At 41.6% G+C, this 13,380-nt stretch overlaps 1 protein-coding gene across 3 annotated transcripts in view; it reads right to left on the bottom strand.

Moving 5' to 3' along the window:
* Positions 1-12,970, bottom strand: part of adprhl1 (ADP-ribosylhydrolase like 1) — a 146,684-nt gene extending 133,714 nt beyond the window's left edge. The window contains exon 1 of one of the 3 annotated variants that reach the window (XM_051926218.1): positions 12,510-12,970. In XM_051926218.1, coding sequence (XP_051782178.1) covers positions 12,510-12,723 — 214 coding nt within the window. In that variant the 5' untranslated portion in view covers positions 12,724-12,970. The remainder of the gene's footprint in view (positions 1-12,509) is intronic. The other 2 variants (XM_051926219.1, XM_028800074.2) reach the window with 2 other exon arrangements.
* Positions 12,971-13,380: the final 410 nt, after the last annotated feature.

Genomic DNA, 13,380 nt, shown 5'->3' with positions numbered 1-13,380 from the left:
CATGTCAGTCTGGTACCCAGCGCTGCAGTTTCCTGTGGCCCTAAATGAATTCAGCAGATTAGAAGACAGATGGATGAATATTCATGCAGATTCCTTTTATTTATCCAGATGACATGTTAATCCAAGGTGACATGCAAATGACAATATAGTTGCTTACATGTTTGGAGCACTGGCAGGTGTCAAGCGCAGTAGTGGTTTATAGTCTAACGCCTTAACTAACTAGATAGATAGATAGATAGATAGATAGATAGATAGATAGATAGATAGATAGATAGATAGATAGATAGATAGATAGATAGATAGATAGATAGATAGATAGATAGATAGATAGATAGATAGATAGATAGATAGATACTTTATTAATCCCAAGGGGAAATTCACAACTTCACAACTATTAGGGCACTGCTTAGATTTTGCAAAAAACTTAGTATGTTTGAAACAAATATTAAATGTATTTATTATGTATAGAAGACAAAGACAACACTACTAATATCTCAGATGTATTGTATGTACAATGATTTGCTTTTGGAAGTCGCCTTGCTGAAAGATGTCAGCTATATTACTATAATAATAATCATTACAATAAGAAACGAGGTAACAAAAGCAAGCTCTGTAGCACTACAGAAAGTTTATATGAGCTGCAAAATGTTTTCCTCCTCTTTCAAAAAGCAGTAATCTGTCATCCAGTTTACTTCTGTCCCATTAGACGATCATAATGAAGAGCCTCTTTGTTTAAAATAACCCAATGCTAACTCAGGAACAATTAGTCAGAGTGGATCACCGGGAAAAAAAATATTCTGAACTGTCTAAAGTCAGGGTAAGAGCCTGTGAAAAATGAAACCATGAATGTGCCTGAGTAAGAGCATGTGCCCCTTCTTCTTTGTTTCCATACTTGGTCATTGAAATCAATGCACATAAGACTGACAAGTTAGGTCTGAAAGACAAATGCCAGAGCAGTACAAGGAGATGGCTTCTAAAGCAAGAACTCACAATAGTACACTGCAGGCAACCTGGATGCCCTATGCCGTGATTTTCATTACTGTGCCAAGATTAAAATATGTTTATTCAGTTAGAACATGATATTATTATTAATGATAACAATAACCCACCTTAATAAAAGGATAAGCGTCTGTGAGTCTGTCTGATTGCGATGCCTCACTCATTCCAAAACATGGAGCATCACAAATACTTTTAGTAATAAAATGCATCGCATTTGTCATTCCAACAGAGGGCACATCACAAACATTAACACTGCTTTTACAAATGTCATAACAAATGGCATACAACAGAGATATACGTATTGTATGGTGCACTGCAAACATTAACACTGATCTCTGCATTGATTGCTTAGATTTCAGACCATCTTAGATGAGTAGCACAGCTAGTCCACGTTTATAAAAGGACAAGTGTCTGTATGTCCGTCCCATTGCTATGTCTCTGCCATTTCAATAAATTGTGCATCACAAACATTTTTAGTAATAAAATGCATTGCATTTGTCATTACAACAGATGGCACATCACAAACATCTTTAGTAATATAATGCATTGCATTTGTCATTCCAACAGATGGCACACCAAAAACATAACACTGCTTTTACAAATTCCATACCAAGTGGCATGCAGCAGAGATATACACATTGTATAGTGCACTGCGAACAATAACACTGAAGTCTGCAATGATCACTTAGATTTCAACCCGTCTAAGATGAATAGCACAACTGGTCCACGTTGATAAAAGGACAAGTGTCTGTGTGTCTGTCTGTGCATCCATCTAGTTGCTATGTCTCTGTCATTTCAATAGATGATGCATCACAAAGATTTTTAGTAATAAAATGCATTGCATTGCATTTGTCATTCCAACAGATGGCGCACCACAAACATAACACTGCTTTTACAAATCCCATACCAAGTGGCATACAACAGAGGCATAGGCATTGCATGGTGCACTGCTAAAGTTAACACTGAGATTTATGTTGATTACTTAGATTTCAGCTCAACTTAGATGGATAGCACAGCTAGTGATAATAGTAATAATGAAAATAAGAAAAATCCAAAGTTAAGAGCAAGTCAGTGTTGAGAGAAAGGAGAACATTTAAGAAATCTAGCATAAGAAAGAACAATTTATAAAGAAAGAAAACAGAAATGAAAAATGGGTATATGGAGGAATTAAAGAACAAATTATTCTGGAAAGGAAAAAGGAGTAAAGCACTGTGTTAGCTTTGGATATTCCGGTTTTGTGCTTGGGATTTCTTAAGTTTACATGTGTAGTTCATCCTAATTTTATGAGAATTAGCAAAGAAAATTATGGCTTAAACTTGTGACAAGGAAATTTCTCTTGTGCTTCCAGTATTTATTTATTTATTTATGTTTTAGAATATATCAGAGAAGTAATTTCATGTTGTAAGTATTCAGTTTTCATTTTTCTTTATGTTTGCCACTATGTTGGCAGTGTATGGCACTGTGCCTGAGCGTAACCCTTTACGGTGGCCATATTCTCTACAGCTTTGTATATAATTTCATAGTTTCTGAACAAATGTGTTTGAATTCCACGGAACTGTTTTTGAATTCTAATTAATTGTTGAATTACTGGTTCCTGAAATCCTACCTGATTAATTTTCTTAGACCTTTAGTTTTGTTCCTGAGAAGTTTTGACTACAGCTAAATTTTCATGAAAGGTAATTTCCTTTGCCACATAAAAATACAACATATTTATGACAGAAGTATGATACTTAAGAACATCATGATAATGAAATGATTTCCCAAAACAAAATAAGTAGAAGGTTTAACCCACCAGCAACAGGGAAGAGGGTCCCATTCCCTGTCATATGTTGAGTTTTAGCAGAATATTAATGGCTGCTACACTCCAGATTTCATATAAAATTTTTACTTCTCCACAATGCATTTATACAGCAGTTTAGGGGTTTTAAACTAAAACCCATGGGACGGCACTTGTAAGTTCTTGAGTGATAAACTGCATTGATTTTTTAACCTCATGAATTTGAGAAACATGCCATATTAATGAGAAATGACAATGCACCATCCCACATATCCAGACACATATTAAAGGGGGCAAGATAACATATCACATTTTAACCATGTAATTCCAACAAATTTATAAATTTGATTTTCTGATTGTATTTATATGTTTATGGTTTGTGGATTGTACACCAGTAACAACAACAGAGAAACACAGTAATGTCTGTAGGTCCTGTCCTTGGTTAGCCCCAAGCATTAGCATGCAACATCACAATGGCCTTTTAGTGTATAAACACAAGGGCTGCCTGCATGTCTCCTCTGTGTCAATTATATTTGCAAAATTAACAAGCAAGTGAAAGTACACATGGCATAACATTCAGCTACGGTTGAAAGCTTGGTGAGCATTTTAAACTTTTCTCTTCACTTCATTAAAGAGTTTGTTAACACAATTTTTTATTACAAACATTTCTATTCACTTCATTATGGAGATTGTTATCATAATTTTGCTTATTACATATTTATGTAACAGTGTGTCATACTCAAAAATAGCCGTGATAATTGAATATAACTGCATGCACTAGTGGTGTACATAAAATGTTTTTTTAAATACCATTGTACATTATCATGTGGCTGAGTTTGCTTTGCTAGACAGCAGATTTCAACTCTACAGATGAAATGGGCTTTTCGTAGTTCTTTTTGGGTTTAGAGGGTTTGTTGCTAATTGTGGTTCAAATTTCTCAAACATAGTATTTTTCAAACAACAACCCAATGGAGATTTATAGATTTAAAATCTATAAAGTGCTAAAGTGTAAAGCTAAAATTGTGTGCTGTATCCACTCATGATAAATAGTGGATCACTGTGGTGCTTTGCTGATTACTTGCAGTGTGAGAGAAATATTGAATCATTATAATCTTTAGATCATTTTAATAGAAATGCTGAATTCACGTTTAGTCACCGGGCCACCTTTCATACATTTCTACACATGTTGCATTTATTTTTTAAGTCCTGAGACTTACCCGCTTCAATTTCCTGAATCAGGAGAAGTGTGCTGTCGTGAGAGAGGTTTGTGCAAGACACTGTGCAATTACAGAGATGAGCATGGGATGGGGTAAAGACAAAAGTCAGGCTATTAACAAAATAACAAGACCTACCCTATATTCTGGTATAGTAAGGGACGCCACTTACCTTGTACAATAATAAATAAATAAATAAATAATATCATTACCACTGTATTAAATAAAAAAAGAATATCACAGTTAGCGAACTGAATAAATACATACACATCCAAAGGCAGACCTTTCTTATATGGTAACTCTCGATATTTCAAACCCACTTACAATCTGACTCTGCCCTATCCTGAAGTGTTCTTGCTTCAGTGCGTACACTGCTTGCCATCAGGAGGAGAAACAAGTAAAAGAAACATAAAAAATAGTCCGATCTTAAAATAAAATTAAAACAGAAAATTAATTTGTAGTTGACGACGCAAAGAACAATACACAAGTTCACAAATTCGCCATTGAGATTTTGAAATTTCTATAATGTGTGCAGCACAACTGTGGTAGAGATACTCAGTGAAACTTGAACTGTCCTGACAAATGGCCCTGAAGAATATGTAGGTCGAAATTTAACCAAAGGGTCTAGTGGGAGCTGCATTGTTACAGGGGGACAGACAAACATGGCTAGCACAGTTTAATGCTTTACACATTATATGAAAACACACCTAAAATGTGTATTTATGATATGTTTGGCAGAAAAATATAATATGATTGAAACTAGAAATGATGACTTGTGTGACTGCCACTTTATGATGATAATGTATGGTATTTAGGAGACTGTTGACTAATATATTTTATGCGATAGATAGATAGATAGATAGATAGATAGATAGATAGATAGATAGATAGATAGATAGATAGATAGATAGATAGATAGATAGATAGATAGATAGATAGATAGATAGATAGATAGAACTTTCTTTATCCCCATGGGGACATTTGGCTTTTTACAGAGGCTCTTTAAATAAATAAATAAGTACAGTTGTGCTCACAAATTTACATACCCTGGCAGAATTTGTAAAATGTGTACCATACTTTAAAAAAATAAAAAGATGACTGGTCAGGCAAAATAATTTATTTGCTTTAAATGGAATCCAAATTAAACTATAAGGCATCACAGAACAGCACAACCATTAAACAAAACATAGTAATCAGGAAAATAATGAGATGGGCCCTGTTCAAAAGTTTGCACATCCTTAGTTCTAACTACGGTGTATTGCCCCCTTTCAGCATCAATGATGCCATGCAGTCTTTTGTGATAGTTGTGGATGAGGCCTTTGATTTTCTCAGGTGGTAGAGCTGCCCAGTCTTCTTGGTATAAAGCCTCCATGTCCTGTAAACTGCACATTTGAGATCTCCCCAAACTGGCTCAATGAAATTGAGGTCAGGAGACTGTGATGACCAAACCAGCACTTTCACTTTTTTCTGTAGTCACCGAAGGGTTAACTTGGCCTTGTGTTTCAGATCATTGTCAAGTTGGAAGATTCAAGTACGTTCCATGTGTAGCTTCCTCACGGATGAATGCAAGTTGTCTTCCAATATTTTCCAATAACATGCTGCATTCATCTTGCCATCATTTTCCACCAAGTTATCTGCGCCACTGTAGCTCACACACCCTGACAACATCAGAGATCCACCGCCATGCTTCACAGTACAGACGGTGTACTTTTTGTCATGGGCCTTGCATTTATGGCTGTGACCGTAAAGTTCAATTTTGCTCTAATCACTCCACAGGACTATGTTCCAGAAGTTTTGAGGTTTGTCTGGATGCTGTTTGGCATATTGTAAGTGGGCTGTTTTGAGGCGTTGGCACAGTAAAGGCTTTTTTACTTGTAACTCAACTGTGCAGCCCATTTTTGTTCAAGTACCTCCTTATTGTGCATCTTGAAACAGCAACACCACTTGTTTGCAGAGAAGCCTGAATCTCAGCTGAAGTGGCTTGTGGGTTTTTCTTGGCAGCTTGACAAATAAACCTGGCAGTTGTGGGTGAAATCTCAGTTGGTCTACCTGACTATGGTTTGGTAACAACAGAACCCCAAACTTTCCACTTTTTTATCAGAGTCTGAACATTACTGACAGGCATTTTCAGATCTCTGGATATCTTATATCCTTTTACTGAATTTACTCATTTATACAAATCAAGAACCTTTTATCGCAGGTCCTTTGACAGTTTGTTTGCTTTCCCCATAGCTTGGTATCCAGCAAAGTCAGTGCAGCTCTGCAAGAATTAAAATTGATTTATTTACACACAGACACTGAATACAAACAGAGGTTACAGGTGTGGACACTCTACCTTAATTATCCTTTACTTGAACCTGTGTGTGCCAACTTGTGTGTATATTGTCAGCCCCAACATTCAAGGGTATGTAAACTTTTGACCAGGCCCATTTGGGTGATTTCAGTTATCATTATGATTTAAAAAGGGCACACACAAGTATGTGATAATAAATTGCTTTACTTCAGCACACTCCCCAATTAAAAGGAAATCTTTCTGAATGATTTACTTATATTTTCCAAACAATGGCCAATATATCGCAAATTCTGTCAGGATATGTAAACTAATGAGCACAACTGTAGATAACTAACTAAGGAAGTAAATAAATATACATACACACTTTGGTCTGAACACACACCAGCATGGCTATAAAGCAAGAAAGAAAAGTTATGACTTACAGTAGTTGTCCCAGTCACAGTGAGGCATTATATGGGTTTATTACTGTTGATATAAAGGAGCCCTAGTAACGTTTCTTGACACACTTCTGCTGAATAATTCATTGGCTGAAAGTCCTCAGTGTTAGCATGTCAGAGAGAGGATGTACAGCATTCATAATGACATTCAGTTTTGTTTAAATTCTCTCCTTCACTACGACTTCCAGGAGGTCCAGAATGTGTCCTATAACTGAACCTGCCCTTTTAATTATCTTGTTGATTTGGTGGGCCTCTCCTGAAGTGAAGTTACCAGACCAGCACAACACAGCTCAGAAAAATCGCACTTCCCATCACAGAGTTGTAGAAGATGTGAAGGATGTCACTTTCCACATTAAAGGAACACAGTCTTCTAAGGAAGAAGAGTTTGCTCTGTCCCTTCTTGTACAGTTTGTCTCTGTTCCAATACCAGTCTAACCTGCCATTAATGTGAACCCCCAAGTATTTGCAAAGTGGACCACCCCTAAATAGTGACCAGACACAGAGGTTCTTTGGGGCAGCAAAAGTCATTAACCAGTTCCTTGGTTTTGCTGATCTTAAATTGTAGACCAAGAAACAACGATTTTAGAAAGACATTGGTACACTCCCCTCCTCGAACCACCACCTTATCGTGGTGGAGGGGTTTGCGTGTCCCAAACATCCTAGGAGCTTTGTTGTCCGGGGCTTTATGCCCCTGGTAGGGCCACCCAAGGCAAACTGGTCCTAGGTGAGGGATGAGACAAAGTGTGGTTCAACAAAACCTCCATGATGAATACAAAATTTGGACAGCAATTTTCCCTCGCCCGGAAGCAGGTCACCGGGATCCCCCTCTGGAGCCAGGCCTGGAGGTGGGGCTCAATGGCGAGTGCCTGGTGGCCGGGCTTGCACCCATGGGGCTCGGCCGGGCACAGCCCAAAGAGGCAACGTGGGTCCCCCTTCCCATGGGCTCACCACCTATGGGAGGGGCCAAGGAGGTCGGGTGCAGTGTGAGTTGGGTAGTGGCTGAAGGCGGGGACCTTGGCAGTCCGATCCTCGGCTACAGAAGCTGGCTCTTGGGACATGGAATGTCACCTCTCTGAAGGGGAAGGAGCCTGAGCTAGTGCGCGAGGTTGAGAGGTTCCGGCTAGATATAGTCGGGCTCACCTCAACGCACAGCTTGGACTCTGGAACCAATCTCCTTGAGTGGGGCTGGACTCTCTACCACTCTGGAGTTGCCCCCGGTGAGAGGCGCCGAGTGGGTGTGGGCATACTTATTGCCCCCCGACTTGGAGCCTGTACATTGGGGTTTACCCCGGTGGACGAGAGGGTAGCCTCCCTCCACCTTTGGGTGGGGGGACGAGTCCTAACTGTTGTTTGTGCGTATGCACCGAACAGCAGTTCGGAGTACACACCCTTTTTGGAGTCCCTGGAGGGGGTGCTGGAGGGCACACCTTCTGGGACTCCCTCGTACTGCTGGGAGACTTCAATGATCACGTGGGCAATGACAGTGAGACCTGGAACAGCGTGATTGGGAGGAATGGCCCCCCCCGATCTGAATCCGAATGATGTTTTGTTATTGGACTTCTGTACTTGTCACGGATTGTCCATAACGAACACCATGTTCAAGCATAGGGGTGTTCATATGTGCACTTGGCACCAGGACACCCTAGGCCTCAGTTCGATGATCGATTTTGTGGTCGTGTCATCGGACTTGCGGCCACATGTCTTGGACACTCGGGTGAAGAGAGGGGTGGAACTGTCAACTGATCACCACCTGGTGGTGAGTTGGCTCCGATGGTGGGGGAGGATGCCGGTCAGGCCTGGTAGGCTCAAACGTGTTGTGAGGGTCTGCTGGGAACGTCTGGCAGAGTTTCCCTGTCAGAAGTAGCTTCAACTCCCACCTCCGGCAGAACTTCGACCATGTCCTGAGGGAGGTGGGGGACATTGAGTCCGAAAGGGCCATGTTCCATGCCTCTATTGTTGAGGCGGCTGACCGGAGCTGTGGCCGTAAGGTAGTCGGTGCCTGTCGTGGCGGCAATCCCTGAACCCGTTGGTGGACACCAGCGGTGAAGGATGCCATCAAGCTGAAGAAGGAGTCCTACCGGTCCCTTTTGTCCTGTGGCTCTGGAGGCAGCTAATAGGTACCGGCAGGCCAAGCAGAATGCGGCTTCGGTGGTTGCTGAGGCAAAAACTCGGGCATGGGAGGAGTTTGGGGAGGCCATGGAGAATGACTTTCGGACGGCTTCAAGGAGATTCTGGTCCACCGTCCGGCGTCTCAGGAGGGGGAAGCAGTGCAGTGTCAACACTGTGTATGTTGGGGATGGTGCGCTGCTGACCTCGACTCGGGACGTTGTGGGTCGGTGGGGGAATACTTCGAAGACCTCCTCAATCCCACTAACATGCCTTCCAATGAGGAAGCAGAGCCTGGGGACTTGGAGGTGGGCTCCCCCATCTCTGGGACTGAGGTCACCGAGGTGGTCAAAAAACTCCTTGGTGGCAGGGCCCTGGGGGTGGATGAGATACGCCCGGAGTTCCTCAAGGCTCTGGATGTTGTAGGGTTGTCTTGGTTGACACGTCTCTGCAACATCGCATGGACATCAGGGACAGTGCCTCTGGATTGGCAGACTGGGGTGGTGGCCTCCCTCTTTAAGAAGGGGGACCGGAGGGTGTGTTCCAACTACAGAGGGATCACACTCCTCAGCCTCCCTGGAAAAGTCTATTCAGGAGTTCTGGAGAGGAGGGTCCGTCGGATAGTCGAACCTCGGATTCAGGAGGAACAGTGTGGTTTTCATCCTGGTCGTGGAACAGTGGACCAGCTCTACACCCTTAGCAGAGTCCTGGAGGGTGCATGGGAGTTCGCCCAACCAGTCTACATGTGTTTTGTGGACTTGGAAAAGGCATTTGACCGTATCCCTCGGGGAATCCTGTGGGGGGTGCTCCGAGAGTATGGGGTACCGGACCCCGTGATAAGAGCTGTTCAGTCCCTGTACAACCGGTGTCAGAGCATGGTCCGCATTGCCGGCAGTAAGTCGAACCCGTTTCCAATGAGAGTTGGACTCCGCCAGGGCTGCCCTTTGTCACCGATTCTGTTCATAACTTTTATGGACAGAATTTCTAGGCGCAGCCAGGGCGTTGAGGGGGTCCGGTTTGGTAGACTCAGGATTGGGTCACTGCTTTTTGCAGATGATGTTGTCCTGTTTGCTTCATCAGGCCGTGATCTTCAGCTCTCTCTGGATCGGTTCGCAGCTGAGTGTGAAGTGGCTGGGATGGGAATCAGCACCTCCAAATCCGAGACCATGGTCCTCAGCCGGAAAAGGGTGGAGTGCCCTCTTAGGGTTGGGAGCGAGATCCTGCCCCAAGTGGAGGAGTTCAAGTATCTCGGGGTCTTGTTCACGAGTGAGGGAAGAATGGAGCATGAGATCGACAGGCGGATCGGTGCGGCGTCCTCAGTGATGCGGGCTCTGCATCGGTCTGTCGTGGTGAAAAAGGAGCTGAGCCATAAGGCAAAGCTCTCAATTTACCAGTTGATCTATGTTCCTACCCTCACCTATGGTCATGAGCTATGGGTAGTGACCGAAAGAACGAGATCGCGAATACAAGCGGCTGAAATGAGTTTTCTCCACAGGGTGTCTGGGCTTTCCCTTAAAGATAGGGTGAGAAGCTCAGTCATACGGGAGGGGCTCAGAGTAGAGCCGCTGCTCCTCCGCATCGAGAGGAGTCAGATGAGGTGGCTCGGGCATCTGAAAAGGATGCCTCCTGGACGCCTCCCTGGTGAGGTGTTCCGGGCACGTCCAACCGGGAGGAGGCCCCGGGGAAGACCCAAGACACGCTGGATGGACTATGTCTCCCGGCTGGCCTGGAAACGCCTTGGGATTCCCCCGGAAGAGCTAGAAGAAGTGGCAGGGGAGAGGGAAGTCTGGGCATCTCTGCTCAAGCTGCTGCCCCCGCGACCCGACCTTGGATAAGCGGAAGAGGATGGATGGTTGGCATTGGTACACTGATCTCTTAAGGAACACCCCAACTTTCAAACTGAAATCTTCAAAGAAAAGACTTAAAAAATGACTTGTTTCAATTAAATTTTTATTTTTTAACTGCTGGTACAGTGATCTACACTGCATGATGTTTGCACATTTTCAATATGTCTTCATGGGTTTTTCTCTGGGTATTCTGGTTTTCAGGCCAAACACACACCCATAAAAGACCCAACTCTCTACAAAACCTAACAATGTCCTATAATAACACAAAGGCACGCATGTTAGGCTAATTGGCCCTTCCAAAATGTCCTCTTGCGGATGAGTGCCTGCGTGTCCTCTGTAATGGACCACTCACACACTGTGTAAGTTAACTGATGATTGTGAACTGCCCTGGCTGTGTGCATGACCTTATCTGAGGTTGGCTACTGCCTTGTGTCCAGCTCTGCCACAAATCTGAACTGGATTAAGCAGGCTTGATCATGACGGATAAATGGAAATAGTAATTGCTGCCATTCTCAAGGGAGATAAAAAAACTACTCACACCAGTACCTCACAACCCTTATCACTTCAATGGACTGATATGCTAGATCTAAATAATTCATCACCAAATAACATTTCACACAAGTTTAATGTTATACTATAAATGTAAAGTTAGGAAACAACCACATATAAAAGAAATATTCAGCCCTTGAAGCAGTTTAAATTATAAATTAAGTAAAGCTAAACAATTGATTAGTTAACTGATTGATCTAATGTAGTACGTTTTAAATAAGTCCACTGATCAGTTAAAATGTAGTAAGTGTATGAATACCTAAACCAATTGAAAAAGTCTAATAGTTGGACAATTAATGAACTGATTGGTACATTTTGATAAGTAATTGATCAGTTAACTAATCAACTAGTTGATTTATTTATCTGATGCAATATCTAATTAATTAAAAAGACCATTAATCACTTAGACAATGGATTAGTTCATTGGTTGATATAACATAAAAACAATTAAGGCCATCAATCAGTTGAAAAATCGATTAGTTCATCGATGGATGTAATGTTACTATTATTAAGTGTCCCTGCATGCACACTGTATGATTCACCATAAACCAAATTAGCTAAACACTCTCCTAGCCGTTATCACAGCCCAGTATGTCTTCAAACAAATGGATCTAAAAAAAGGTGTAGATAAAGATGACACATGCAACATGCGAGAAAATAACGTGAAGACGTAACATGGAATTTTGGCTGGCTCATTGCTATATTCAGAATGGTGAAATGAACACACTGGCTTAAAAAAATGGCATGTCATTGTCACTGGGCACAATTGTTGCTTGACCTAAAAGGGCAGTCTGTTTTTTCGTGCAGGAGAACAGCAACAACCATCCAATGGCTATGTATGAGCTGTACAGATTAAAAATAGTAAAACCTTGATTTTGTCTTCAAAGCATTTGGCTTTCTTTGTGACAGTTCAATTTATAAAAAGCAGTGATTGCATTCATGTGTTTTAATAAAAAGGCATTTTAGTTCAAAAAGACTATTTCAACTCATAACTTGAGCATCGACAAAAGTGCAAAATGTATCTTATTTATTATAGATTATCATTATAAGCAGACACTATGTTTTTCCAAATGAGAAACTCACATTTACTTGTAAATCAACCACACATCACAAATAATGTTTTCTTTTATATTCATATGCTGCACAGTTCAAATTCATCACATTGAAGTCTTTGTTTTAAATTCTAATCAGATGTAATGATTTGCTTGACCATCACTAGCTAATAAATATCCATTTCTTTCATTAAAACACAAGTTATAAATAAAAAGGATACTTTTTTTTCCTTACCTGTAATAAGTGCTTCAGCCGTGGCCATGTGCATGATTGTTCCATCGCTGACGGGCCAGTTATCAGCATCCAAAACCAAATTGTCGAGACCCCCCAATGACTTCAGCTCCTCTTGGATGCGTGCCCCCAAAATACAGTTCTCCCACTTGGCTTTTCGGTAACCCAGGGCATCGCCAACTCCTCCCAGAACCATTGCCGCCTGGAAGTTCTCCATGTCTTGCTCAGTGTACGCTGAGGTGCCTACCTGCCTCACCCTTTAAATACTCAATTCACTCAGCTCCTCTTCTTTTGCTGGTAGAAAGTCACAGCACTGCACTCTTCTGGTTATTCCCTGACTCAAGTGGGCTTTATCAGCATTTGGCATTGTATGTAACTACATGAGGTGCCTCCTAAAAAGGAAATCCCCAGCCCTTTGTGGCTATGAAACAGTCAGATGGTGGGCTATCGTCTCTTGGCACTCAGCTGTGAAGGACAGGAACAGTTACTCAGTACCTCAGCAATTGAACACAGGAACAAAAGGAAGCAAGTCAAAAAATAACATTGCCTTCTCCATGTTACTATTGTTACAGCCAGCGCAGAAAATGTTGGCAATTGATTTGTGGCAGCTTACCACCACTGAGGTGCCAGGGGATGAGAAGTGCAAGAGTTGATAGATGATACTTAGTACTTTCAAAATATAATACGAGAAGCTGACTTTACCTTTTGAAGCAGAAGAAAAAAATATGTGAGTTTTTTATACTTCTAATCAATGTTTGAGGGTTTTCCATAATCCATCCCTTTCATGTTTTTAAATAGTCATATGCTATGAAAGTACAGCAGCTGAGGACATAGTTGTGTACAATCAGCAGAGCAGGCACTGGAAAACATGACT

The sequence above is a fragment of the Erpetoichthys calabaricus genome, chromosome 4, assembly GCF_900747795.2.
Source record: "Erpetoichthys calabaricus chromosome 4, fErpCal1.3, whole genome shotgun sequence".
Taxonomy (NCBI): Eukaryota; Metazoa; Chordata; class Cladistia; order Polypteriformes; family Polypteridae; genus Erpetoichthys; species Erpetoichthys calabaricus.
Note: the sequence above shows the minus strand (reverse complement) of the source record. Positions and strands in the feature narration are given on the sequence as shown.